The following is a 27053-nucleotide window of genomic DNA, read 5'->3' on the forward strand; positions in this document are numbered from 1 at the left end:
TGATCTTCTCAACCTGATTTTTGGTTGCTATTGTGTCTTTTACATCAACATCTGACTACATGAACGATTACTTTGATCAGCTACGTGTTGAGGGATTTTTGCAGGTCCAAGTGCTGGGATTGCCGCCGCCCGCCCATTCATATTGCGGAAATGATAGCCCATTGACTCATTTGGCTTGAAAGGCACTCAATGAACATGTAAATAAGTATGTAGCAAAGTCAATTATCTATGGGAGCGTAGAATCCTCGCGATATCTGTTTACCTTGGAATCATTCGATAAGCGCTGAGTTAGGAACTATGGATTTGCTTCCTTCACGAAGCCTCCTCCCTCTTCCAGCCTTTCCATGCCGGTTTGATTAAATCCAGAGAGGTTTAAATGAGGAATGCGGCAAATCCGATAGCGACAGAAAGGGCCAAGATCATGCCGGGGAACAAGTTGCTACCGCCGTTGGTTGGCACCGTAGTGGGCCTGCCAGAAGTCGTGGCGGTGGCACTGGCACTGGCAGCACCAGTAGCGGTAGCGGTAGCGACGGCAGCAACTGTCTTAAGCAGACTGGGTGTCGCTGTGAAGGCCATCATGTCCGTCGCGAAGGAGACACTCGTGAAGGGCAGGCTTGAAACTGAGGATGCGCCGGAGAAGGCAACTCGCTCAGATGCCGGCGATGCCGGCTTCAGGGAAGACCTGTCGAAGTTTCCAGGGCTCAAAACACTAGCAGGAAGTTAGCTTTATATTCACTTGCTATGCTGATGGTATTCGACTGACCTATCAATGACGTGGGCGACACCGTTGAACAGAATTGTGTTGGGGAAGGTGATTCTTGCGTTGTTGACCCAGGCTGAACCATCGGGCAAAACCGTGAAAGTGAGGTTGGTTCCTTGAAGAGATGTAACGGTGACATTGCCCAGGGACGGCGAGAAGATGACATTGTTGGGAATGATGTGGTAGCGAAGAACCTCCTGAAGCGTCTCAAGGCTAGCGGTCTCAAGCACAGAGCCAATTGACTTGAAGGCCTCGTCGGTAGGCACAAAGATGGTGTAGTCAGAGATGTTCAGGCCCTGCTCGTCGGCTCCAGTCTCACCGAATGCGAAGTTCAGGTGCGCGGCTTCCAACGCCGCGTTCATGGCGAGGTAGCCCGCTCGGAAGGTGAAGAGCTGGAAGGGAGCGCCGAATGAGAGGACAGTGTCGATTTTGTGGATCGTGATACCCTCTCCAAGTTTGATGTCCTGTCATTTATGTTAGTACACTGGTCACTCGAACTTTGGCATCAGATGAGTACGAACAGCCTGAGTGACAGTAGAAATGGTCTGCTCTCCAGACAAGATACAAACATCCTCTCCATTCTTCACAAGTCCGTTGTACGCACCGCCAGTGAAGTTGGAGAAAGGCTGTCTGTAGTCGATGTATGAGATATCGAGCAAGGTCTGGGCGAAGGTTGGAACATCGGTGATCACGTTGGACGGATACACCCCTTTGAATACGTGGTTTGCAAGGAGTGCCCCGATGGCAATGGTGTTGTTGCGGTACTCGATGGCTTCGCCTTCAGGGACATCGCGGGGCACGTTGGCAAACGCTTGGTTCGTGGGAGCCACGATTGTGATGTTGGAGGATGAGGCGAGAGTATCTGCAAGTCCGGGTACGAGACTGACGAGTTCCAGCAGCGTGCTGAGATCGGGCTGAGAGGCGAGGAGCGCAGCGATGTCTCCCTGGGCCATTGAGACACCAGCCATGAGGAAAGCGGAAAGGATTGAAAGGCGCATGGTGAAGTTATTCGCAAATGTGAAGAAGCAGTGGATACTGAGAAGCGTGATGGTTCAAGGTTGAAGCTCGTGATGCGATGGTGTTCAGTCAATGTGTTGTGGCTGTTGATTTGCATTCATTCTAGCCCAGCAGTTCGTAGCATCTTGTCTTATATCACGATTTGACTTGAGTCTGCGCCGCACAGGTCTCTGCTTAGTTGTAATGTCTTCTGTATCCAGTCTCTCGTTTAGAAAGTCATGACGTCCTGACGATGTCGGGGAATCGAAGGAAACCCAACTCATCGAGAGTTCAATCTAAGCAATGTGGTGTTGAGGATTCATCTTCACGAACTATACCGCCGAGCTCTGCACAGCCTTTGCCCGAACCCGAGCACACCAATCGCTAGGAGCCTACAAAGAAGCGAAACCTGACGATGTTGAGTGACTGCATATTTGCGGAGGTTCAGTTTAGCCCGGCTTTGCCCATCATCTTGGCAACAACAGCTATGGTGGGGTTACGATACCTCAATGCAGTCTAGTTCGTCGTTCACCTGCAGGACAACGTCGGATCCGGAACCGGATCGGGCCAGTCCAACGGCTGTGCCTCACCTAGGGGATTGCCTCCCCCAGCACAACTTAAAGTCGTGTTCGTCATGCTTCCAAGTTCTCTTATAGCCAATAGGAGAAATAATGCACGGGAGCTTCCATAATTGCCCGACTTCGATATATAATGCAAGCCGACCAATATGGCATAGGCGTGACTGGTTGTTTGTGCCTTACTGACGAGTTTTGGGTAAGGTGAAATCGGAAACCGGCTCAATTGGGTACCTGGTCGGGCTTCTTGAGTGGCAGTAGCAGCCCATGAGGGAATAAGGTATCACTTTCACGTGGCCTGATATGGAACCTAGGATTCACTGGGTTGCCCACCGAAGTCCGGACGAGGGATTGAGCCCTAGATCAGCAAGGCGTAATACAAGAGTCGTGGTTTAAGAGCCATTAAATGACCTACTCTCACCAAGCCTTCAAATACATAACTAAGCCTTTTTAACTGCTGGAAAAGAAGAAATGGGCATAGTCCATCATGCTGGTGATTGCGTGTTTCCATACTCTTCCATCCATAACATCCAGCTTCCTTACTTCGAGCAACTACATGTAGCTAGCTATCCAGAGCCCCTCGGCTGCGCCTCAGAGAAACAAGTTGAGGTACATCAGTGTAAGAACGAGGTGGCCAGAAACAACACAAAAAAGCGAAGTTGGGACATTCACTATATAGACAAGGATATCCTCCTGGAGGAGACAAAAGGTATCACGGCCCTGGCCAGGATTCGAACCTGGGGCCTCTTCCAAGATGGTGTTTGAGCGCTCAATAACCCTAAGGAAGAATCATACCGCTAGACCACCAGGGCTGATGAGGTTGATGGCGATGTTGTGCCAATTCGATGGGTGTAGGGGAGAATTTTGCGCATTATGGAGCCAGGTGGTTGATGTGTGGAGTCACGAAGCCCTCGTCTCGGTGAGCTAGTCAAGGATTGCGTAAAAATATTCATTCTTGTCATAACTATCCCCGCAGAGGAAGATTTGTGTTTCTCTTGCATCGCTAGATCTGCCTCGAAACCACAGGGAGCTTCACTGACAGGCTAGTGCCTGGCTTGAAGCAGATCGCAATGGCTCGCAGACTGGGCCTTCTCGGGGTACAACGCCCAACCAGCTTTTTGCTTTTGCCTTGATACCTTCGGGTGACAGTTCGACGCTGGTCTTGGGCTTGAGCCCATCTCTCTGGGTGCTCATCAAGAACTTCCCAATACTGATGCCGTTGTTTGCGGTCCGTCCAAAAAAGCTTACAAGCTTGAACTTGGTTTCTGAGTTGAACCCTTCTTCGTACGAGTTAAGGTACACCAGAGCCATGCCGATTGGCAACGGCGCTGATTGTATTCCAAAAGTTCCCGCAGATGGATGGAAGAAGACGTCGACAATGTTGGCTATCTTGGTGCAATAGAGGCGGGGGTCCATTCGTTCGGGCAACTCCGGTGACTTTGTGCCGATTGCAAGGCGAAGAGTGCTGTAGGTGAGAATACAAATAGTCCAGTATAACGTAATGATCGATGCAACAGCGACGTCGCAGGCTGTCGGACTATTTGAGCCACGAGTCGCGAGTTCTTCAAGTTCTTTGTTGGGGCTCAAATTATCGAGCCACCAATTGAGCTCTTCGTCCACTCGCCAACACTCTTTGATCAGAGTAAGGCGCCTTAATTCTTTCTCCTCTAGGTCTTTGCAGCTATTCATGTGGTCCAGGTCTTCCAGAAGCGCAGGGATATCAACGAATACGTCGATCAAGATATCCTTTGGGGTCTTAGGGACATTCTGCCACGGAACCGTCTTCCAGGCCGGGTGGCTTAACGGAAACCGTCGTCTGCGCTTGACGTGAGATATGACCTGCATTTTACTATCAGCATGACTTAAGTAGAGAGGACTTGATTCATGTGGAAGGGCAGGTTTCAACTGACCAGATGAAGTCGACCAGAAGCGTACAGGTCGTGGCCATGGCCGTCGATATGTGCCTCTGGAGTCCGCTGCATGATGAGGGCTAGTTCGCCTAAAGAATGCCCCTCCCAACTTTCAGCTTGAGAGATACCATGTCGCTCTCGGTCGTCTGCCCCATAGAGCAACTTTTGGGGGGGAGTTAGTGAGCTTCAATGTTGTTCTCGGGCGAAGACTACTTGCTCACCTCATAGAAGCCCAGGATTCTTGAAGTCACCATCAAGGCATCTGACTTCCATCTTTTGGGATGCCGTAAGGCAACATTCATCTCAGTCAAGGCATTGCAATAAAACTTGAGACCATCGTCTATCATCCACTGCTGCTTGTCGCGACGACCTATGGTGCCCAAGCTGAGCGCCAGTAAGCTCAGACGCAAGGCGGCGTCGGTGCGGTAGAGATCTCGCACGGTTGTCGCCCAGTCTGCGTTGGAATACCTCATGATGGGACTCCTGGGACTGCATATCGGAGCATCAGGCATATAGCCATCCCAGAAGAGCTCGAGGATCCGCTCCTCAAAGGCAGACTGGGATAATGAGCGCGTCTGAACAAGGGCGGGTGTGACTGGCACTAAAGCCGTCACCTTGAAGTCTTTGCCCGTCGGCGGCTTGGTCACATGGACGAAGATGCGTTTCCTTTCGTAGCCTGCACATTCTAAGCCTGCCTTTATGCACTGCCCGCATGAAGGTCGTTGTAGGTCGCACTGGTAGCAGTTCTGTCAGCAGCGGGACGCGTCGTGTTATAACAGACGAATTGATCATCCCATCTTGGCAGACTTACGCCTTTCTTACGCTTCCTACACGTGTTGCAACCTTTGGAGCGTCCGGGAACACCGACCATGTCGAGGAAAGTATCAATGGTGTCGGGGAGGGTGATGTGGGTTCGCGGCGCGAGATGCTTCTCAAAAAGGCATGGTGACGGCGCGGGATGTGGCCCGTTTATGACTACGGAGGAATCTTAAAGTCCTTCTCGGGCCAGGAGTTCAATCGAAAAAGTACCGAGTGCGCGGCGCGAGCAATCGGTAAGATTGTATGTAGCCTTCGCCCTACGGTGCGCGCGGACAGACGCCAAGATCTTGGGTATGGGATGCGTCAGACTTCCCATGGCTGAGCAACTGAGAGATTAGGTAGTGAGAGGCTAGAGCGAATGACGAAGCTCGCGGAATAATCAAACCAGCATTCACCTCCAGTCTCAATGACGACTACATTCTCTTCCAAGACACGGGGGAAGGATGCGCCGCTGCTTAAACATTTGGGGCGAAGGATTGGGCTAAGCCCAGTCGTATTCAACGCCCGCATGCTTACGTGAATCCACTCAAACGGCTGTGAAAGCAGAACGGAACTAACCCCGTTTGGGAACCATTGTGCGCGCTGTGGACTGTGAGTCTGTAGGATGTTGGGCGAGATCGAGAGATCTCCCTGGCGGTCAGAGCTAGGCTCAACTTTCGACGCCAAGATGGCGTTTTGGCGGTTGAATTCAACTTCAAACTTTGAATTAACGAGACACGGCAGCCCCCGTGTGCTAGGCAGTCGCGCATTCTCTTTCCCAAATCGTCCATGCGCCTCTCAGACCTTGCAGAGAAGTGCGTGTCGATCCTGGTCATGTCGACTCCAAGAGTGCGTTAGCAGTTGTCTCCATCAGAATGAGATCGCGATGAGAGGACAACGGAATGTGCAAATTACAAGTTATAAGAGATGGAAACCTCTGCTGGCAATGAACGAGAATGGGAGAGGATAAGAATACTCATTAATACAATTTTCAAATACCAGACACCTATTCATAATTCAACCCAATTGAAAGATCGTGCGACTTCGCAACATCTTCTCGACACCAGCCATATCAACGTCCGAGATCACATTATTCAAGTCACCATGGTTCAGCCAACTCGCCCGCCAGCCAATGGCTTCGTCGCCGCAACGCGAAAGGTCTATAACCCCCTAGGATTCTCCAAGGGCTATAACTTCGTCCTTTTCTTCATCTTCTTCGGTGCACTCATGGGGTTTACCCTCGCACGATTTCAGTACCTCAACTTCGACACCTTCTGCAGTGGAGCGGCGCCAGGAGAATGTTTCAACTACCAGAAAGGCCATGAAAAAGCCGGTCTCATCATCCACCTGGCTGGAATCTTGCCCGCCAGCTTTTTGGCATGTTTCCAATTCGTGCCTGTACTTCGTCATAAAGTCCTTCTCTTCCATCGTATCAACGGCTATGTCGTCATTCTTCTCGGACTTGTTGGGATTGCTGGCGCCTTGATGATTGCGAGGAATGCCTTTGGAGGCACGTTGGACACCCAAGCTGGTGTTGGTGTTATGGCGATTGCGTTCGTCACTGCGCTCACGCTGGCATTCGTCAACATCAAGCGACTTCAGATCGAGCAGCACCGGGCTTGGATGCTACGAGCTTGGTTCTACGTAAGCTTACCCCAACACATGTCTGCGTCTAATTGAAGACAAAATCCTAATTTGACACCGCAACTAGGCTGGTTCCATCATTACTCTTCGCCTTATCCAGTTCTCGGCCGCGGCTGTAATCAGCAGCATTGGAACATACTACACGGCGCGTCCTTGCGATCAAGTGGCTTTTATGGTTGACAACATGAACCGAACTCTTGAGCTCTATCCCGCTTGTGCAACCTATTTCTCTGGAGTGAACCCTGCTCAGCAAACAATCGTCCACGCGAACATCATTAGCCCTACATCGGCTGCTGAAGCCGGTGCAGCGGCGGGCATGCCGTTCGGTATGGCACTCTGGCTAGCACTTGCCATGCATGCAATTGGTATCGAGATATACGTAAGTTCTAGCCCAATTCGATATGTTCAGATCCGCAACAGTCACTGACTGAACCTGTATGCAGTTGAAGCTCACCCCAGCTGAAGCCGAGAGGCTGCGGAACGTTTCCTATAAGAGGCAGTTGGAGGCTGGCTTGAACCCTGCCGGACGAGCTGGTATCACTGTCGACAAGATCGGAGATTCTGAGATGTGGCAGCCCAAACACAAGCCATCTCACGCGAGCTCAACTTCAGACCTGCCCAAGTAAGATAAGAACTGGGGTTTAGCGGAGTCGGAACTTGAAAGGTGTCGGGAAAAGAATGTCTTAGATATCATGCAATTAGGTTCGGCACGGGTGACAGGCGTTCCAGGAAGCTTGCATGCAATTGTTCAATGCTCAATGCTATTTCTCAAATCTAGACTGATGCGACTGCCTCTATCAAATGCAAATCCCACATCACCAAATGCCAACGCCAAATTCTCCACTTACAACGTCCATCGGGTATAGCTGGGACGATTGGGGTCGTTTTCTATATACTTCAGTGTGCAAGACTGATACCATAGCTGACCCAGAAAACTCCTGCCTTCGTAATGGTATAAGCCCCCCAATAGTGGCTTGATAGCAGTTGTGGCTGCATCAGTCTTGTAGAATAGTATTCTTCTATAGTTCGATGAGGTTAGCACATACACTTTGATTGAATAGTTCTCCATGAAGTTAGTTTCCGAGGAGCAACTTACGGAAATAGGTGATGGACCACATGTCTGTCTATGATTAGATGAAAGAAGTGCCTCCCGACAAAGCCGAAGTCTCTGTCGATTGTTGATAGAGCCCCTTTGGTGAAGTTCCACCCCTCATCGGTATAGTGAGGCACTTGGGGATGGTTATGTTGGATATAGGTGATGGCAACTGCTTTGATGTTAACTGAAATCGCCCCAAAAGCCTCCACCTGTTGGAGAATTTGAGAGGTTCACACATCCAACCAATTGTTAACCCATAGATAGAGCAGAAGGTATAGAAGAACCATGGTTTTTGACCCAAATTCCTGGCCACACCAGCCCAAAAAGCAACCCATGATGCCAAGACCGCAGTCAGAGGCCAACACGCTCCATGCTTTCTTATCCCTAAAAACAGAGCTCCAAGGATCAAAGAGACTGACTCTCAGCCAACGCTCGGTCACAGAAACGTCTCGCAGGAGACTGTCTATCAAAGTACGGTACCATCAGAAAGGAGTGAAGTACAAATCCAATTCCGTCATTCAGCTTTGTCGAGACAAAGAGTGACCCATGACCACACTCGTGAGCCAGCACCCAGATCCCAGTACAGATAAGTCCTTGGAGGAATGAGTATGCTCCCCAAGCTATGAAGGGCAGAGTCTGTTCGAGTTGATCTTCTCTGATGTAGTTGAAGGCGAAGTAAACTAGTACTACTGACGCCACGATGTCTCTGAAGATGTAGTAGAGAGATGTCTGCGGACAGGGAAGAAAACAGCCCGGTGGTATAGCTTTTCGAAGATCCTGTATGTCGGGATATTTTGTTGGCTTCATATTCAAAGAGTTCGGCGCGAAATAATGACGAACGAACGAAACCCATGTTATCTGATGTCCTCTGCGCTTAGAGAAGCTTCAATTCATTTCAACAATACCGTCTTTATGGAAAGAGTGCTTCCTGACCAACTTTCCATTTCAGGGTAATTCTGCCTTGTCTTGAGTTGTCGGCTACAAGATCTTGTGGAAGTGGCTATGATATCCGAAATGCAACAAGTCATGTAGCAATTGTACATCGTTACTTCTACTTCCGTACGACCGAAGTCAGACGAATCGATTTTGCCCTTAGGAATGTAGCTGAACTTTACAGAATCGTCTCCACGCAGATGCTTTGGGGGCTAATAAACTCTGTTCAAGGCGATTAATTGCTTCAACAACAGATCTTGCCGTTCTCAGTCTGGTTGTTACTGAACGAAATCCAAGAATGACTCAAAGCAAGCAATGGGCAGAATATGCGTCAATAAACGCGTCGAAATCAAGTGAGCAGTCAATTTGGATCGAAAATCAACTACGAATATCTCCCATGTAACTTCCGCTTGAGCTGAAAACGCGTGCTCGACTAAGTTCTATAACATTGCTTACATGTACCTCTCTGCAGTGTGATGTAGGATGTAGGATGCAGGAAGCGAAACGCATCGGTAGGCCCAAGTACGACATGGAAGAGAAGCAAAGGAACGAAGTCGTATGTCACGACTCACGATGCAATGTTCCTATGGGATGTTCCAGCCACATGACGATAATCTGATTACAGCTCTGAAATGCCTGTTGAAGATCATTGGGGTAGGTGTGGTTGGATTCTTAGCGGCCCAGTTTCGATGTCACTTCCCATCTGGAGTATATCCAGTCGCACTCGTCAAGATAATCAAACACTTCGTGTTGCGCGGGCTTCTCGTAATTCACGATTCCTTGAGCTCCGACCTTCCGACCCTCCGATGTCTCAAAAGGCAGTGTTCTTCCATGTTCCATAACCGCAACCGGCGAGCTTCTTCTCGCCTCTCGAGCGTGAAACCACCTGCTGACGAAGCTGGGAGAAAGCACGACTATGGATTTCCGTTCTCGGATAAACGCGTGACTGGGATTTCCTGAACAGATAGGCTTAACGTGTATGCTAGTGGACGTTAGTGGTCGAGCTAAGCCTCTACGGCAAGTTCGGCGACCAGGTCGTGGCATTCAGGGCCTGGCTTGCGCCTTGGCAGGAGCCGCCATCCCATCATTCACCGAAGGTGTCCACATGGTCTGCGAGTGATGACTTTGCTGCATCAGGTTATTCAATGACTCGCTTCTGGGTGTTCGGAGCGAGGTTCTATCCCGACCGTTCGTAAAGAATTGCCGCGTTGAAAGCATGGATTGGCTTCGGCGCCGGTGAAAGTATGAGTGCAGATAGTTGCGGACCTTCACGGCTTTCGGCCGGTGAACGTGCTGGAGACTTCTCTCGTGGGGTGGGACGGGCGGCACTGGGGAACTTGCTACAGGAACGTCATTCCCATTCTTCTTTATCCAGGTATCGCTTCCTTAGCTGCACTTGCTCCTTAAGTGTACTAATGTCTTTAACTTGTCTTGTTATTGGCTACTGTTGGGGAGGAAAGTTGACTGGCTTTCCATTGATCTACCCATGGTTATCGCACATCTGCAAAGTCACCTGTTGACTGCAGTAGTCGTACGTCCGTCCACCCCAATCATTGAAGCCATGTGCAGCGCATCTCTGGACGTGCGAGGGAATATACTGAGGGATAAGGTTCGAGTAGCGGCAAGCCGTCGGTTTTCTTGGAATGCAGGAGAGGTTCTCTTCTGGTGCCGGCAAATATTGCCTTGCAGCTTCTGTTGGGTGATGTTTTCCCATGCGATGTGGTGCTTGCCATTGAGATCAACATTTGGGGTTACCGAGCCCATGTGCTTGCGTGTAGTGAACCAAGAAGTGAAGATATAAAGCCAGGCAAGAATCTGGCAAGTACGTTGAGTCTAGCTAAACTACATGTGCTATTTTTTCTGAAGATCGTAGCATCAGAATTTATCGGCTTAAATATGGCACGATACGAAAATGCTCCTAATCAGTCAATCTTGGTCAAGGGCTTGAAGATGGCGTATCGTTGGTTGGGACCGAACGATGGGATTCCGGTGATTCATCTCGTATCATTCAGGTCAGTCCACATCAGCCAGCATCCAGGTGAAGAGTGTAGTCTCACACTAACCAGGGCTACAATGAGCCAGATAGATCCGGTTTCTATGAATAAGATAGCCGAGAAGCGGCCAGTCATTCTCTTTGACAACGCTGGTGTCGGCAGATCCGAAGGACAAGTGCCTACATCTTACGCAGGCTGGGCGGATTATTGCGCAGAACTCATCGTTCAACTCGGATTTAATCAAGTGGATGTTTTGGCCTTTTCAATGGGCGGATGCGCGGCTCAGATGCTGGCTTTGAATTATCCAGGTTTGGTTCGCCGTCTGATCCTCATTGGATCCCTTCCAAGTATTGGACCAGGAGTCATACTCCCGCCGCCCGCACCCTTTCAGGATATCCGTATGGCACATGATCATGAGTCTCAGGAAGCTGCGCTGCTGGAATTTTGTTTTCACTCTTCAGATGCCAGTCAAGCAGCGGGGAGAGCGACGTTTCGGAGAATGCTTGCGGCCAGAGATGATTGGTCCGATTTGATTGATGCCAATAGCACCCGACGTCAAGTACAGGCGTTTGCTAAGTTTATGAATCCACAACACTCATCAGAAGGCTCTTTCGGGCGATTCGACGAACTGAGAATTCCGGTTCTGATAATCAGAGGTTAGTGCACATCATGGATCTTGACTGACAGTAAGCAGAGTTGAAACCTTAGAGAAGTGAGTACTGATTGCTTATGGAAAAACCAGGATCTAACGATTATGTCTTCGAAAGACAAACATGCCAAGCTATGGCGAGACGAATGTATAATGCTGCTGTCAGTGTTTATGAGTTTCCGGATGCTGGCCATGCTCCACACTGGCAATATCCAGAGGGGTTTGCCGAACTTGTCGACTCTTTCTTATGTGCTCAGGACACAATGGCGGTCCAAGAGCTACCAGCAAATTGGGTGCGTTGGATTCATGGCTCGGACTTGATCAGTAAAATTTGAGGCTTGGTTCTGTGCTAGAAAGTCAGGAAACAAGGAGCACGCCTTCACGTACTATGTATGTACTTTGAACAGGGTTTCCAAAAATCGAACTTGTCGTTCCATCAATGCTCCTTTCAACTGCTAAAAACTTTCAACTATACTTCACAGTGTGTTCGTTTCTAATTGTCTCTTAGAAGCCGTGCTCCGGACTCAATTATCTTGAGATCGAAGCTATCAAGGACCCGGGCCGAGGCCACTATCAAAGACGTGAGTGAAGAATACATTGCGCCCAAATCCAGGTGACAATACCGAATTGATCCGTGATGAACGTGATATCAAGAATTCCGTTGCGTATTGTCGAAGAATTGCCGATGGCGAACATGAAGCCATCGAACGGTAGGTGGGCTCGAAGATGAGCGGCGAACATAGCTCAGTTGGGAGAGCGTCAGACTGAAGCATGGGTCAACAAGACCCATTGAAAACTTCATTCAATCAATCTGAAGGTCGTGTGTTCAATCCACACTGGTCGCATCTTCATTTTTGGCCATTACGAAGGAGTGTAGTGGATGTGTACCATATCATGTAGTTTTCAGTCAGGTTTTGATACCATATTGACTCACCTTTAACATCTGACGAGGTGTCTATCTAACTAAGGTAAGCCAGCCATCGGCGAACGTTATAGTCGACCATCGAGGTAAAATGAATATGGGTATCATGTGGAGTAAGTAGCTGTCCATTGCATTGTGAGCAAGCATCGAGTTGACGTTCATGAATACTACCAGCTAGATCGGCAATAGGGTGACTTTGCCCTCAACATGTCATGTCCTACACAAGGTATGTATGCATGGTCGGTGTCGTCGAAAGTAGGAAGTATTTTATCAGGTTAGAGAAATTACGATGGTACACAGACAACGCGGTACACATGCATAGCGATATCGAACCAATGATAATAAGCTTAATGTCTGGCCAACTAATACATGTCTTGCTCGATTATCAGCTAGGGAGAATCATTTTGCAGATCTCCGGAATTGCTTCCCCATCTGGTGATATTTCGCATAGTTTCAAGTTCAAAAGAACAGAGACACCGATGCGGGCCCGGAGTTTGCTGGGCGTTTTCACAACAACACTTAACCGGACCGCACCCACGCGACCTGCAGAAGAGTTCCGACTACCTGCCTACTTGCACGACGATGTTCTGTCTACATCCACCGTCAAACCTAGATTTTGGCGATATTCATGTGATGACGAGCATGACACAATGCAGACTCCCCGCAGAGGTGTAACGGCGAGGCGCAATCAGCATTCGTTCAGCGTAGTGTCTGACCTTGTGAGACATGATTCTCCGAACTGGACGAAAACAGCCAAACACCGTGACACCGACGCCAGTCGACCCAATGACAGCAGTTGCGTTAGCAAAATACGGGCCGTCGCGCCTGGGAGATGCCGTGACCCGGTGAGACAGTCGAGAGATAGCTTTGGGCCAGTGACGCGAAGGGGTAACAAAGAGGATTCCACATCTCAGACCTGGGAACTTGGGAGATGCTGGGCATTTCGTTTTAAGGCTCGAGGTCGGGCAGCTCTTTTTCTTTTGGACCGGTTTGCTGTCCCCGCTAGCTACCGCTTTCTCCAAATTCCATCCTAGTCTTCCACCTAGATCACTGTCCTCATATTTCACACGATGGCAACCCCGATTCCACGACCACCAGGGGTGCCTATTTTGGGCAACATCAAGAACATCGACACTAAGAACACCTGGGCGTCTCTCAAGAAGCTGTCCGAGACGTACGGCGAGATCTTCCAAATCAAAGTTCTCAACAAAACAATCGTCTTCGTTGCTGGTGCCGCGCTTGTAGAGGAACTTTGCGACGAGAAACGATTCCGCAAGTACGTCGGCGGTCCCATCGTGGAGATCCGATACGCAGTCCACGATGCTCTGTTCACAGCCTACGACCACGAGGAAAACTGGGGCATCGCCCACCGCATCATCGCCCCCAAATTGATGGCAGCGTCCGTGGCGGAGCGTTTTACGGACATGCTCAGCACGACAAACGAGCTTCTCGAGAAGTGGAAGGGCCTCGGCGTCAACGCTGAGGTGTCTGCCATTGGCGAGCTCAACAGATTGAACCTCGAGGCTACGACGCTGGCACTCTTCGGCAAGAAGCTCAACTGTCTTACTGGACCAGAACACCCGATGCTTCGAGGCATGGAGGACTCGACATCCGAGGCAATGCAGCGACCTAATCGACCTGGTCTCTTCAACTGGCTCTTTTATGGAAGCAAGTTCAAGAAGGGAAAGCAAGTGATGCGGGCATACGCCGAAGATCTGGTCCAATACCGGAAATCCAATCCATCGGACAGGAAGGATCTCTTGGCTGCCCTTCTCAGCACAGTGGACTCCGAGTCGGAGAAGGCTTTGACTCACACCCAAGTCATTGACGAAATAGTCTCCATGCCCATTGGCAGCAGCACGGCGCCAGGCATGGTCAGCACTGCCATCTACTTCCTGCTGAAGAACCCTAATGTCATCACTACCGCGCGCAATGAGCTCAATCGTGTTGTCGGTGACGGTGAGTTGACCTTTGCGCACCTCTCGCAGCTCAAATATATCGAGGGCATCGTCCGCGAGTCTCTGCGGCTTTCTTTCGCCGCCCCAGGGTTCAACATTGAGCCCATCCCTAAGGACGGTGACAAGAGCCCCGTGTTCCTCGCAGGAGGCCAGTATCAGATCGCCTACAACCAGCCCATGATCGTCGTTCTCGCGGGTGTGAACCGGGATCCTTCTGTCTTTGAAGACCCATTGGCTTTCAAGCCTGAGCGTATGATGGGTGACAAGTACGAGCAGCTGCCTTTGAGTGTAAGAAGGTCCTATGGTAATGGAAAGCGAGAGTGCATTGGTAAGCACTATGCGTGGTTGTGGAACATGGTTGTGGTGGCCAAGTTGATCAAGGAGGTGGACTTCACTATGGCGGATCCTTCGTATGAGTTGAAACAGGACGGGTGGTTCAACTTGAGACCGGTGGACTTCCACGTCAGACTCAAGACGCGGGTGGACAGCAAGGCGCCTTTACTTTAAGCTGGTTTGTAATGTGTTATAAGAGATTGCCACCACCGAGCGGATTCATGAGCGGTATATCAGATCAATGACGGATTGGATTCGATGTTTCTCCACGCAAATATGGCTACTTGCACTTTCTTGAGATTTAACGATTAACGATTATTCATTTACTATCCACGCGACCAAATCCCTGTTCAAGGAATAGTGAGAGACAGAGAGGCGTCATCCGCCTTGCTACCTCTCTTCGAGATACCACCCTGTGCCAGCGCAATCTCGCCTTTGGCATCATCGGCAGCGAAGAACGCAGAGGTCGCGAAGGGAGCACCAAGCATGCAAGCGCCGGTGTCAATGTTGAATGCGCAGAGCCCAGCTTCGGCATCCGCGTTGTTGCGGATGTAGTTACGGATAGGAGTCTTGATGGTCACGCTCTTACCGTCGGCACCGGCAAACTCGAGATCGATGGTGAGGTCCTTGGGAACGGAATCGCAGCTGCCGTTGTAGGAGACGTGACCGATGGAATCACGGGTGAGACCGGCGGCAGCGAAGAAGGCTGAAAGGCCAGCATCACCGATGGGCAGGTCGTTGATCTGGGTGCCAGAGTCGATCATGCAGGACTTTGTGGTCACTTCCGACTTGTCGAGGGTGACGTTCTTGACCTTGACGGTGGGAGGAGAGACAAAGTATCCGACAGTGGCACCGAGACCATCGTTCTCGACGAGAGGCACCCGGACGAGGTCACCGGTGAACTTGGACAGGTCAATGGCGCCGAAGACGGCGTTGCCGGTGAAGGTGCCCTTCCAGTCGGCGGGAGCCTCGTCGAACCAAATGCTCTGGACGGGGGCGCTGATGGCTCCCTTCTCGAGGAGATCCTGACGGACATGAGGGCCGGTGGTGTTCCACTCTGCGGTACGGTAGAAGGGCGCCACGCCGAGGATGCCGAGGTCATACGGGGCCGGCTTGCATTGGCCGCCGTCCAACAGGCGCTGCTGCATGTAGTTGGCAATAGCCACGCGGGCGTCCACCTTTGACGTGAGACCGGCGTCGCCGGCAAAGAGGAATGTGTCGTTGACGCTCTCCTTGCCCTGGACAATCTTGGTGTACCCACCGTAGGCGTACTGCGTCACGAACGTCTCGGGTTTCTTGGCCGTCGCGCTGTGAGGGTAGTCGTAGAAGGGCTCGGCCGTGGCGTTGCACTGGCCCTGGCAGAAGAAGCCGGTGCAGCCCCAGTTGTTGATGGCGTTCGGGCCAAAGACCCAGAAGTTCTCGGAGCCCTGGTCGAAAACGACCTCGACCGAGGTGTTTGCGGCCGAGTTCACCAGGTTCGTGGCGATCTTGTGGCCGCCGCCGTAGTAGTAGTGCAGAGGGACGCTGACGGTGGGGATGGCCGCGAGGGCGCCGTTGGCCAGGGCCGTCATGACAAGGGACTGGGCAAGCATCTTGTCGGTAGGAGCGAGTTTGAGCGAGTGACTGAGGTGCGTGGTGGAAGAGAGGCTCAACTCCGGTGTGAGGGTTCACGTTCTCTTATCATCTCGTGGTGTTATGGCCACAGGCTCCTGGTCCGTGAAAGTTCATGGCGGGGAAGATCACGACCGGGGTCATGCTAATGCTATTTTCGGATACTAACTTTTAAGAATCTCATATGACCTATGACCTGCGAGACCGAGGAATATTCGGGCGACCTTCCGGAGAAAGCAGGTTCACGCAGCCTCGAGTCCCGGCTTGGCCATGATCGCCCCGAAACAACCCATGGAGAGTCGCTGCCGCCAACGCCGGTGGGAGCCGTGAGAAGAGTATTTTTCGTATTAAGATTGCGACAGGCATCGAATAAAGTGCTGATATGGGGTCGTAGTGCACGGTAGTTGGTGGATATCAACGGCTTTCCTATTGTCCAGCCAAAGCGAGATTGGCTCAATGCACCGAACCACCATCAAGCTTCGTCTAGTATTTTGGGTTAAGCCCAGGGCGGTAGGGCCGACGGTTGGCCCCGTTGTGAAGGTTGTATTGTTTTTGACTTGTTCTACCGGGATTCGGCAGTCGTCCGATCTTTTGGATACGAGCTTTTTGGCGGAGATTTCACCTTTTAGAAAGCATTGTTGCATGGGTACCCCTGGAGGGGGAAAGAGTCCACGATGATGTCAAATCCTACCCAAGATGTTCTTCATCGCCAAGCAGCGGGTCGAGTGATACGGGCGAGTTGCCGAAAAGCTTGTCCCGGCCCCTGAAGGCTGGCCGCTGGTATTAGATGAAGTGACGCTGCAAGCCCAAGCAGACCGTAGCAGAGAGTGAGACTCGCCACGCTCCCACAAGCTTGTACGCCCACAAGACAGAGAATATGAGGCTATCGTTAGTTTGACTCTGCTTCTGAGCAGCTTCGCTCTCAGTCAACCGACTACTAGCGGCCATGCAGTTCACGAGGTCGTGAAGCAGCTCCCGCAGGGCTGGCGGCATATCGCTGCGGCCGATGACCTCAACACGATCCAGCTTTCCGTCGCGTTGAAGCAGCCCGGCTTGTCGGAGCTCAAGGCACGTCTCGAGGTGACCAGCGACCCAGATCATGCCGAGTATGGCGCACACGTATCTCGCGATCTGTTGAAGATGTTCCAGGAGCCGAACGCTGATGCCTACGCTGTCGTTGCGACTTGGCTTTCTGCTCACGATATTCGGAGCTTTGTTCAGGACGGCCCTTGGGTTCGCATAAACACCACCGTCGTCAAAGCGAATCGCTTGTTGGGTTGCAAGTTCTCCAAGTATCAGTACAAGAGCGAGAAGGCTGTGTTGCGGGCCAAGGAGTACACTCTTCCGACCCAGGTCTCAGAGGTTGTCGACTTTGTCTTCCCGGTTACTCAGTTCATGAGCAAGCCGCCTAGACGACAGATCAAGGCGAGGGAGTCTGGCAAAGTAAAGCGACAGAGCACGAGTAAGTTCATGGCGGATCCCAATAGCCAGGTTTCTAAGTCACCACATCACTGACGCATCACAGTGCCTCGAAGCTGCTGGGACTACACAACCCCCGACTGCATCGTGGATCTCTACAACATCAACTACAGCCCGCCAAATGAACCATCACCCACAGACTTTGGCATCGCCGGCTTCCTAGAGGAATATCCCAATGTTCCTACTCTCCAAGCCTTCCTGGCGTCCTACAGCCCCCGCCGAAACACCACCGCCTTCTCGCCAAAGTACAACCTCACGGTGGAGTCCATCAACGGCGGCAGCGACACCACCGAAGGCAACGGCGTCGAGGCTTTGCTGGACATCCAGTACAGCATGCCCTTCATCCAGCCGATGAACGCAACCTACTTCTCCACTGGCGGCCGCGGTCCCGAAATCGGGCCCGACGGCAAAGAAAAGGATCCCAAGGACAGCGCCCACGAGCCCTGGATCGAGTTCCTCGAGGCCCTGCTCGCCCGCGAGACCATCCCAGACGTCATCTCCATCTCCTACACCGACGATGAGCAGCTCGTCCCGCAGCCGTACGCCCGTCGCGTCTGCGACCTCTTCATGCAAGTCGCCGCCCGCGGCGTTTCTGTTCTGGTAGCTACCGGCGACGGTGGCGCAGCGGGCATCGGTTCAGGAGACTGCATCTCAAACGACGGCAAGAATACGACAAAGTTTATCCCGACGTTCCCCGTTGACTGTCCCTGGGTCACGGGTGTCGGCGCGACGGGCAACTATGCGCCGACGGAGCCTGCGTGGTACAGCTCCGGCGGATTCAGTGAGTACTTTGAGCGTCCGGCGTGGCAGGAGTCCGCGGCCAAGGCGTACATTGCCGGCATCAACGGATCACACGCAGGCTGGTACGCACCGAACGGCCGCGGCAGCCCGGACATCTCGGCCATTGGGTCCCGGTTCCTGATGCAGCCTGGGTGGACGCAGAAGGGGACGAGCGCCAGCACGCCCGTCGTCGCTGCGATGATCGCTCTCGCCAACGACAAGCGCATGAGGGAGGGAAAGCCTGCTTTGGGATTCCTTAACCCGCTGCTGTACTCTGACAAGGTCCGTTCCGCGATCAACGATGTCACGAGCGGATCTAGCGGAAGCTGCTCTTACGGGACCAAGGTTGAGAGCGGGTGGTCTGCGACTGCTGGATGGGATCCGGCGACTGGCCTTGGGACGTTGGACTTTTCCAAGTTCCTTCAGGCGTTGGAGTGAGGCTTTGTAATAGTAGAAACTTGATACACTTGATCTCACAATTACGACTCTGATGACTGCTGTGTACAATAACCAAAACCAACCGGGCTTCATGAATCTCAGCCCTTCAATCATGCCAATGCCCCTCCAAGTAATTCTCGTACTCTCCGCCGAAGTGGACAACCTGACCAGCAGCATTCTTCGGCTTCTCGGCCAGGAACTCAAACTCTGGCAACACCAGACTATCAGAGCCGGTGATCTTGAGCGCCAACTGCTCCCCGGCATCAAACTGTATGGCAGTGGGCCATATCCAGACCTCCATCTTGACGATCTCGCCCGCCTTGACCTCAATGTCTTCGTCGTGGGCTAGCGTCTGCCAGTAGTTGGGCGACAGCTCCGGCGCGACCTTGCGCTTGGAGGCGCGGAGCTTGCCGTTGGGTCCTAGGTATTTGAGCGGGTTGATGCTGGGGATTTCCTTGGGATCAGACACGGGGAGTGCCTCGAGGGGAATGTTAATATGCTCGAGGTCTTTGCCGCTTGCATCTCGTTTGCGAATCTGAGCGTAGACGTCAAAGTCTGTAGCCGAGGGGCAGGATACATGGACCACGAGCTTGGTTGGGCCCAGCAGCTGCGTAGACTTGGGAAAGGTGTGCGTGAAGACCATGGTTTCCGTGCCCTCATAGCCAAGGGTTGCGGTATCGGTGTTTTTGGAATGCTGCAGCGTCTTGTCGGCACCCAAGTAAAGACGCTGGAGTTCCGTGTTCGTGGCACTCGGTAATAGCCAAGGAAGAGAGTCAAAAGGGAGATCGATCACGGGTGGCTTGTTGTAGCCGAGCACGGCCAGCCTTACCGGCGAAGTCTTCTCCCACCCGTTGTCGATGCCTTTCACGTAGCGGTCGAAGAACTTTTGCAAGTCATCGGTACGTTCTTGGCTGTATAGGTCGAACCACTCTTGCGTAGCATGAGTCACCATCCTAGGAAGAAGTCAACTGACTGTGACCTGGGCCAGGGTGCATGCATTGAACGAACCATTTGTTTTGGTGAGGGATCTCTTCAAAACCTCTGAAGCTCCCAATGGTGTGAAGCATCGTCGAATAGCTGCCCAAGATGTAGGCCGGGACCTCAATCCTGTCCATGCGGGCCCTCTTGTCATCCCAGTACGCTCTGAGACCCTGCCCGTGCTTAAGCAGCATCTCGACGCTGTTTTCTTGCTGACCACGACCTGATTCACAGTCAGTTGAGTCGAATAGTTAAAGCTTATAGATGGATAGGCGTGCAACTTACCACGCACCACATTGTTAATCATCGACCCGAACCCAATCGAAGGAATCCCGCCACGGCATAGACTCTCGCGCATATGATCGCTCGCACCCTCCAGAGGAGCAATACACGCCAAGTGAGGCGGCCTCTCGGCGGCTATGTACCACTGACACAGCGCAAGCCATGAGTTGCCAGCCATGGCGACCTTGCCTGTGCACCAGGGCAGCTTGGCGATATCCTCAATGGCGTCGTGGCCGTCTTGGCCCTCTGGGGTACCCCACGACCTCATGTCGCCTTCAGAGTCACCGCATCCTCTGGCGTCTGCGTTGATGATGGCATAGCCTTTCGGCACCCATTCAGCGGGGTCTAGTCTTGGAGGCAAGTCAGTTTTCAAGTCTGATAGTAAGGGCGCATGTAAGGGAGATCCCACCCCTCGAACGACTCGTAACCCGATAGTTTGCTCAGGGGAACGCCACATCGTAAAGGAACTGCGTGGAGATTCAGGGTGCCTGGAAAATACTGTTAGTAGTTGGTACGCAACAACACAATCGGCATCATATTGGGCCGTACCCGTGTCAGTCTTCCCGTAAGGCGACCACATCAGGATGGCAGGGACCTTCTCGTCCGTCTTCGGCCGAAAGATGTCAACCCGGATACGGGTCCCGTCGCGCAGCGTCAACGGCTGGTCCCGCTCAAGGATGATGTCGCACGGGAGCGGACGATGCTCTGGGGTCTTTTGACTTCCGCTTGAGAGCTCCACGCGGGAAGGCTCTTTGGGAGTTGGCCATGCTGGAGGGATAGTGGGGGTCTGGATGACTTCAATGTTGTTGACGATAAGTGGCGCCATTGTTGCTTAATCTAACAAACTCGCAGTGATAAATTCCCGTTGATGCAGGTACAATGTTTGTCTAGAACAAGACTATTAGCCTTTTTGATGGCGGCAGCATCGCATGTTTGTTATATCGTTATTATACGAGACTATCATAAATCCGAGCTCCCCGGCCTGTCTACACCTCTCAGGAGACTCTGTAAATCCTCGGATTTGACCCAATTCCTGATGACGGATCGTCGAGGACGCTCAGAAACACGGCCCCCCTTCACCGGCATGGCTCCACGGCAGATTCCCACTTGTGTACCAACCAATGGCGTTGCCATTTTCGCCCTCTTGGGGTAATATTCGCCTGGGGGAGGTCCGAGGGCCTCGTACTTATTGGACTCAACCTGGGACCAGTTCATATGTAGCCCTACAGTCTGCCTATGCCATGCGAGACGTCGGAAAGGGCCTGGACATGTCCATGTCGCATATGTTTGAGTTCTTCCCCGCCATTTGGCCCTGCTGATCACCCGAGGCACGTCAACTGTACGCTACCACCCCCCGCCCGGCAGAGTCTAGAGATGGGCCCCGGCGACCTCGGGTGTTAGGAACCCTCCGTTGGCCGATGAATAAATCGGGCAACTTGTCCGAGACGGCCGTATTCGTCCGTGATTCCTCTGGAGAGCTCCGTTCATCTTTATTCAGCCGCCCACCTCCCACCGGATGCCCGATTTTACGAGAGGGTCGCGACCCGGAGAAGTGGACGCTAGCGAAAGGGGGCAAATAAATGTGTCAATTCCACGTTTTGAAGTGTTCTGTCCATGGCCACAAGTTACTGCATAAGATGCGTCTGGTCTGCCGTGTGATAATTATGGCGGGCAGCCAAAGTCAACCCCCACTAGGACAATAGAATACGAAACCTCACAATGGGCAGCAAAACAACATCAACGGCGCCGGCGCTCTATGTCGACGAAGACTGCAACTTCTCCGTCATCCGCAATCTTCCCATCCCCGACCCCGTAGATGGCGAGGTCCTCGTCAAGGTTCTCTACTCTGGCGTAAACCCCGCCGACGTCAAACACGCACCATACATCGGCGTCCGCTCAGTGACCCTCGGCTACGACTTTTGCGGCCGAGTCGTCCGGGCTGCTGGCGAAAATGCGTCGTCCGCCTTCAAGCAGGACGACCTGGTGGCCGGCTACGTACCCACCGGCATGGGCAAACCAATGAGACACGGCGCGCATCAGGAGTACCTGAGCTGTCCGGAGGACATGCTCTTCAAGGTTCCGGATAACCTGCCCCAGACGCACGCCGCGAGTCTCACGGTGGTGCTGACCACAGCCGCCGACGGGCTGTACAATATCTTTGGATACCCTCTCCCTGGGGAGAAGGCAAAAGAAGGGTTCAAGGCTGGTCCGCTACTTATTTGGGGCGCATCCGCCAGCGTTGGACTTTGCATGCTGCAATTAGCGCGGGAGAGCGGTGCGAGCCCCATTTTCGTCACCGCGTCGCCCGGGCGGCATGAGATGCTCACTAAAATGGGGGCGACGCGCTGCTTCGATTATAACGCCCCAGACGTGATTTCTCAGATCAAGAAGGCGGCGGAGGAGGCTGACGCGGGGCCAATTCGCTACGCGGCCGATTGTGCGGGTTCAAGGGGTGAGGTCACCTCGGCATCACAGACGGAGGCTTGTGTTGATGAGAATGCTATTATTCTGTCTGTCGTGGCGAAGCCCGGTGGGAGAATCAAGATGCCGCTGGCATCGGCGAATACGGAAATTACACTACAGCTGGGCGGTGGTCCCCCTATCACGATCCCTCCACGGCTGGAGGATTGGGGCAGGATGTGGAAGGCGTTGATATGGTCTGTTGAGAATTACGGCACCAAGTTCTCGATTCCTGTGGTGGATGTTTTCAAGGGAACGGCGGAGGATGCGCTGGAGGAGGTGAAGAAGGTTGCTGACCAGGGCAAGTTTGGTAAGCTTGTACTAGAGCATCCTTTGCTTTAAGATAGAGAGAGTCAGAGGATGATGAAGAGCATGAGCACGGGGTATTATTTCACGAGGATTATCTTGTACCACATATGGCTGTCTACTCCGAGCCTTTTGCTGATTTGAACAAAAGCAATTCCATCTACACTCAAGAGACCCAAGAGACTCATGATGTATACTATGAAGTTAATGAGACTGTAGATGTAAGGCCGGAGTCGGCCGGCCCCCTCGGCAGCTCAGGGCCGACGATAAGCAGCGCATTCCCGGACAAGCTCCGGTCCTGCGCCGGTCCAACGGGTCTAGACTCCGGTGAGTTTATCTCGGACCTATCAGCACCCGTGAAGCTATCCGGCACCCCACCATCTCCACTCCGGGTCGGCAACACAAGGCCGCGCTCGGCTCCTGCATCGGCGGCCGCCCCTCCCCCCCTCATCTCATCGGCTCTTTTGCAGTTCTCACACACACCAAACTACCACACATACTATGTGCGGCCAACAGAAACCAAAGGTCTTTGCATACTCTAACCATTCTGTAAGAGTCATTTAGGCGGCTATCTGTTGGCCGCCACACCCACACTTCTTCCCTCACTCACACTTCCGGCACCACTCAATCCGTTAACCAACACCGGTGACCGGTCAGGACTCTGTGGTGCTCCACCAAAGTTCCTCTTGAGAAGAACCCAAAGGTAGGAGGCCCATCGTTTTCCTGACGAAATAGCGGGGATTCCGCACGTCTTTTCGGTAAAACGGTCCAGCAGCACCAGACATCCCAGCAATCCGGGGAACTCGCAGGAAAACCCATACAATTCTCACTCGACTTTTTCTTACCACACCTTATACCCCCCCAGTCACCCAGTGACCTTTAATCGCTTTATGCCCCCCATTCAGCCCAGTCCGGCTTTGTCACCATTTGTTTCCCTTTCGAACCCCTCTCCTCTCCCATCCTGTCCTATCCTCCCCCCTTCCGACCCTGCGAAACGTTCAACCGACCTTCCTAGTTCTACCAGATCTTTAGAGTTGAGCCTCATAAACAAACACTTTATTGGACGAAAGGCGTGATTCTGCGAAACCTAAGAGCTCTCTTCCACCCTCTCTGTGACCGTACCTTACCCCATCCACACACCCAACCACCCGTCCCGATGGCCGCCGATGCAGATGAACGGACGCCCCTCCTCAAAATCAAATCCGGCGCCGGGGCCGTGAAGCGGGTCGGTCGCGGCCTCTGGTCACCCGCAAACCGTATCCTGTTCGCCGGCTTCCTCGTCTCCCTGACACTAGGCCTCACTCAAGTTCCGTGCGCACAAGTTCACCCCTCTCCTCTCACCCATGCTGTACTATGGCATGGTTGCGAGGATGTGTACCACAGTAACGGAAACTGACATGTAGTCTACAGCATTATCTACGTCTTCCGTGTAATGGCATGCGAAACCTTTTACAAGTCTCACGCCCCCTACGACGGCCCCGCCTCGGAAATGTGTCACCGCCGTGAGATTGACGCAAACACAGCCACCCAGGTCTCCATCCTCGGCATGACCACCTCCGTGTGCGGCATTCTTAACCTCTTCATCTGCGGCGACCTCATCAAGCGCTGGGGTACCCGCTGGGCCCTTATCAGCCAGACCGGCCTGCTCGGCATCCGCGTCTCGTGCCAGGTCCTCGCCGTGTCGCAGGGCGCGCAAAAGGGAATCGACATGATGCAGTATACGCAGCTTATTGGCATCTTTGGTGGGCCCAGGGGATACATGTAAGTACTTCACCTACCTACCTACCTACCTACCTAGGTACAGCAAGGAAAGTGAGATGCGCTGGGACCGCCGCGCTAATGCAATTGTAACTAAAGGCTGGTTTTGAACACGGCAATTGCGGAGGTTGTCGAAAGAAGAAAGCATACGGGCGTGTTTGGTCGGCTGCAGGGTGCAGTCATGATCGGTACCGCCATAGGGTACTTGCGTAGGTCGACATTCTACCTTTCCTACCCTCGCCTGCTAATGAGTGATCAGTCGGCGGTGTTTTGGGTGATGTGTTCGGGATCACCAGTCCTTTCATCGTTGCCATCGGCTGCTTTGCCTTTGCAACGACCTACGGGGCCATCTTCTGGCCGGCACCCCCAGAAGAGACGGAGCAGACGGACGGCAAGACAACGCCCGGCGCTTCTGGCTTCCTGGCTCCTATCAAGGTGCTCATGCCGTCCAAGTACCGTCTTGAATCTGGCAAGATTGTGAAAAACTATGGCCTCGTCTTTCTGGCCCTGGGCATCTTCTTCGGCGTGGTTGGTCTACTGCCTCTGTCATTGAAATTGGCGGCATTCATCCATGAACACATTGCTAACAGTGCCCCAGTTCGCCACGGGTTATGCGCCCATCCTCATCCAGATGTACGCCACCTCCCGCTTCAACTTTGGCACAACGGAGAACGGTATCCTTATGTCCGGCAACTCGTGGATCCGCGGCATCTTCTTGATGTTCATCTTTCCGGAAATAATCGACAGCGGACGCAGATGGTTTGCCTCGTCATCCCATGCCGGAGCTCTTCAAAAGACGCTCACCCAGGAGGAACGGAGCGTCATCCCCACTCACCCCGAAGACATGGACCCGGCACCCGGCTTGATGAATGCTTCCGAGCCAACAAAGGCGCCGCCTGAAGAGGAGGACGAGGATAGCACTTTTGACCTGTTCTTCCTGAGGTGGAGCTTGGTGGTGGATGGCATCGTCACGTCCCTCGCGGCTTGGGCGACGGAGGGCTGGCATGTCTATGCCGGTGAGTATCTCGATTTTGCTGCCCACTTTACCCCGAACTCCAGAGGCTAGATCAAGATGCTAATTTCGTTCATTCGTAGCCGCTTTCCTGCTACCATTCGCATCCGGATCGGCCCCTGCAGCAAAGGGCGTCATCACGGAAATGTGCCCGCCGCATATGCGACAAGACGCCCTGAGTGCCATTACCCTAGTTGAGAGTGCAGCTACTCTCACGACGCAGGGTATCTTCGGCTTCATATTTGCCACGCTGTCTGAGATGGGCAAGCCGAATCTCACCTTCTTCGTGAACGCCGTGAGTGCTTACAAATGAGTCTTTACATCTCTGATGCTTGTTCTCTAATCGCGTTACAGGCTCTCGCCGTTGTCGCCGTGGGCATTCTTCTACTGGCTCATTACCCCCCGGTCAACAGTACGCGGGTCGAGGATGAGGCGAGTGAAGAGATCAGTGAATCAAATTGAGAAATGATTGAGTGCCGAAAATTGGCAGAAATCACTCCTCGGTTGTCATGAAGGATGAGTGAGAATGAAACTCATTCGCTCGATTTGTCTACGACTCCACGCCAAGGCCGATGAAAAGTTAGGATAAAGGGTTTCCTGCCGTAAAGTCTTCTTCATTTGAACCTATATGCGGCGTCATTTAGCATTTAGAATGGTTGGTGCACTTCAAAGAATGCGCCGTAAAAGATCATCGTTGGTGAGTCTAATTGCATGGGTATTGCGGATTTCAAACTCAGGTATCGCTGGGACAGGTGTACATAAAACGGACAAAAGGATTGAAAGTGATTATTCAACGGTTTTTCTACAAAAGGTACCTTCAGATTCATCGCGTGCCGCATCGCCGACTTCACCACGTTCTAGACCTTTTGCTTCATCACCGAAGCCTTCAAAAAAAGTGCCCTAGCTCTGCGTTCGCCAGCCAAGGTCACGGCGGGGGTGGAGCGCCTGTCATCGGTCTTGGCTCGGCCTTCTGCTTCATGACATCAGCGGGCTGTTCGCATACATCATCGATTGGGTTCATGCGGATCGGTGCTTTGGCCCCGAATCTGGGATTCCCCTAGCACACTGCTACCTGGCACCTGTGAGCTAACCACCAAATATCGGATTTGAACGATTTCCATTAATGAAAGATGGGAATCTGGCAGTGGCGTCTGGCCTCCTCCGGAGCTAGATCTCCGGAGTCTTGGTAGCGGCTGCATCTTGGATTGCTTCAAACAAGTGCCGGTATTTGCTTGATGGTCTAAATCGTCTTAGTCTACCGCGCCCTTTGGCCCCCGCAGTTCTGGTCTTCGTCACATCTTTTCTTTTGATCTGAATCCCGTAGCTCCTTCGACTTACTGCCATACCCATTTGGAAATTCCCAAAAGCCAATCGGCTTCAG

At 52.5% G+C, this 27053-nt stretch overlaps 12 protein-coding genes across 12 annotated transcripts; 7 read left to right on the plus strand and 5 right to left on the minus strand.

Moving 5' to 3' along the window:
* Positions 1 to 372: 372 nt before the first annotated feature.
* On the minus strand, positions 373 to 1758 carry CTAM01_10079 (uncharacterized protein; the record flags this gene model as incomplete). The annotated part of the gene is made up of 3 exons (XM_060526095.1): positions 373 to 709; positions 764 to 1224; positions 1282 to 1758. 3 exons carry the CDS (start codon positions 1756 to 1758, stop codon positions 373 to 375), a joined length of 1275 nt encoding a protein of 424 aa, XP_060379230.1.
* Positions 1759 to 3363: 1605 nt separating this feature from the next.
* Positions 3364 to 5112, minus strand: CTAM01_10080 (uncharacterized protein; the record flags this gene model as incomplete). Its single annotated transcript, XM_060526096.1, has 4 exons — positions 3364 to 4170; positions 4242 to 4403; positions 4463 to 4975; positions 5053 to 5112. The coding sequence occupies 4 exons, from the start codon at positions 5110 to 5112 to the stop codon at positions 3364 to 3366; spliced, it is 1542 nt and encodes a 513-aa protein (XP_060379231.1).
* A 1031-nt stretch (positions 5113 to 6143) lies between these two features.
* CTAM01_10081 (uncharacterized protein) lies at positions 6144 to 7309 on the plus strand (the record flags this gene model as incomplete). The annotated part of the gene is made up of 3 exons (XM_060526097.1): positions 6144 to 6683; positions 6751 to 7062; positions 7127 to 7309. The coding sequence occupies 3 exons, from the start codon at positions 6144 to 6146 to the stop codon at positions 7307 to 7309; spliced, it is 1035 nt and encodes a 344-aa protein (XP_060379232.1).
* Positions 7310 to 7527: 218 nt separating this feature from the next.
* Positions 7528 to 8246, minus strand: CTAM01_10082 (fatty acid desaturase; the record flags this gene model as incomplete). Its single annotated transcript, XM_060526098.1, has 3 exons — positions 7528 to 7684; positions 7780 to 7948; positions 8018 to 8246. Coding segments are annotated over 3 exons (555 nt in total), but the record flags the coding sequence as incomplete, so codon positions are not given.
* Positions 8247 to 10198: 1952 nt separating this feature from the next.
* CTAM01_10083 (uncharacterized protein) lies at positions 10199 to 10513 on the plus strand (the record flags this gene model as incomplete). Its single annotated transcript, XM_060526099.1, has 1 exon — positions 10199 to 10513. One exon carries the CDS (start codon positions 10199 to 10201, stop codon positions 10511 to 10513), a length of 315 nt encoding a protein of 104 aa, XP_060379234.1.
* A 95-nt stretch (positions 10514 to 10608) lies between these two features.
* Positions 10609 to 11690, plus strand: CTAM01_10084 (uncharacterized protein; the record flags this gene model as incomplete). The annotated part of the gene is made up of 3 exons (XM_060526100.1): positions 10609 to 10724; positions 10779 to 11362; positions 11449 to 11690. 3 exons carry the CDS (start codon positions 10609 to 10611, stop codon positions 11688 to 11690), a joined length of 942 nt encoding a protein of 313 aa, XP_060379235.1.
* Positions 11691 to 13347: 1657 nt separating this feature from the next.
* On the plus strand, positions 13348 to 14742 carry CTAM01_10085 (cytochrome P450; the record flags this gene model as incomplete). The annotated part of the gene is made up of 1 exon (XM_060526101.1): positions 13348 to 14742. One exon carries the CDS (start codon positions 13348 to 13350, stop codon positions 14740 to 14742), a length of 1395 nt encoding a protein of 464 aa, XP_060379236.1.
* Positions 14743 to 14918: 176 nt separating this feature from the next.
* On the minus strand, positions 14919 to 16160 carry CTAM01_10086 (uncharacterized protein; the record flags this gene model as incomplete). Its single annotated transcript, XM_060526102.1, has 1 exon — positions 14919 to 16160. The coding sequence occupies one exon, from the start codon at positions 16158 to 16160 to the stop codon at positions 14919 to 14921; it is 1242 nt and encodes a 413-aa protein (XP_060379237.1).
* Positions 16161 to 16875: 715 nt separating this feature from the next.
* Positions 16876 to 18876, plus strand: CTAM01_10087 (tripeptidyl-peptidase sed4; the record flags this gene model as incomplete). Its single annotated transcript, XM_060526103.1, has 3 exons — positions 16876 to 16904; positions 17052 to 17641; positions 17705 to 18876. The coding sequence occupies 3 exons, from the start codon at positions 16876 to 16878 to the stop codon at positions 18874 to 18876; spliced, it is 1791 nt and encodes a 596-aa protein (XP_060379238.1).
* Positions 18877 to 18982: 106 nt separating this feature from the next.
* CTAM01_10088 (uncharacterized protein) lies at positions 18983 to 20962 on the minus strand (the record flags this gene model as incomplete). The annotated part of the gene is made up of 5 exons (XM_060526104.1): positions 18983 to 19829; positions 19885 to 20077; positions 20140 to 20486; positions 20546 to 20624; positions 20686 to 20962. The coding sequence occupies 5 exons, from the start codon at positions 20960 to 20962 to the stop codon at positions 18983 to 18985; spliced, it is 1743 nt and encodes a 580-aa protein (XP_060379239.1).
* Positions 20963 to 21855: 893 nt separating this feature from the next.
* Positions 21856 to 22938, plus strand: CTAM01_10089 (uncharacterized protein; the record flags this gene model as incomplete). Its single annotated transcript, XM_060526105.1, has 1 exon — positions 21856 to 22938. One exon carries the CDS (start codon positions 21856 to 21858, stop codon positions 22936 to 22938), a length of 1083 nt encoding a protein of 360 aa, XP_060379240.1.
* A 1120-nt stretch (positions 22939 to 24058) lies between these two features.
* On the plus strand, positions 24059 to 26134 carry CTAM01_10090 (major facilitator superfamily transporter; the record flags this gene model as incomplete). Its single annotated transcript, XM_060526106.1, has 7 exons — positions 24059 to 24213; positions 24313 to 24663; positions 24760 to 24869; positions 24920 to 25188; positions 25259 to 25676; positions 25756 to 25967; positions 26027 to 26134. The coding sequence occupies 7 exons, from the start codon at positions 24059 to 24061 to the stop codon at positions 26132 to 26134; spliced, it is 1623 nt and encodes a 540-aa protein (XP_060379241.1).
* Positions 26135 to 27053: the final 919 nt, after the last annotated feature.

Source organism: Colletotrichum tamarilloi (assembly GCF_030869305.1).
Source record: "Colletotrichum tamarilloi strain Tom-12 chromosome Unknown Scaffold_44.1, whole genome shotgun sequence".
In the NCBI taxonomy this organism is placed as follows: Eukaryota; Fungi; Ascomycota; class Sordariomycetes; order Glomerellales; family Glomerellaceae; genus Colletotrichum; species Colletotrichum tamarilloi.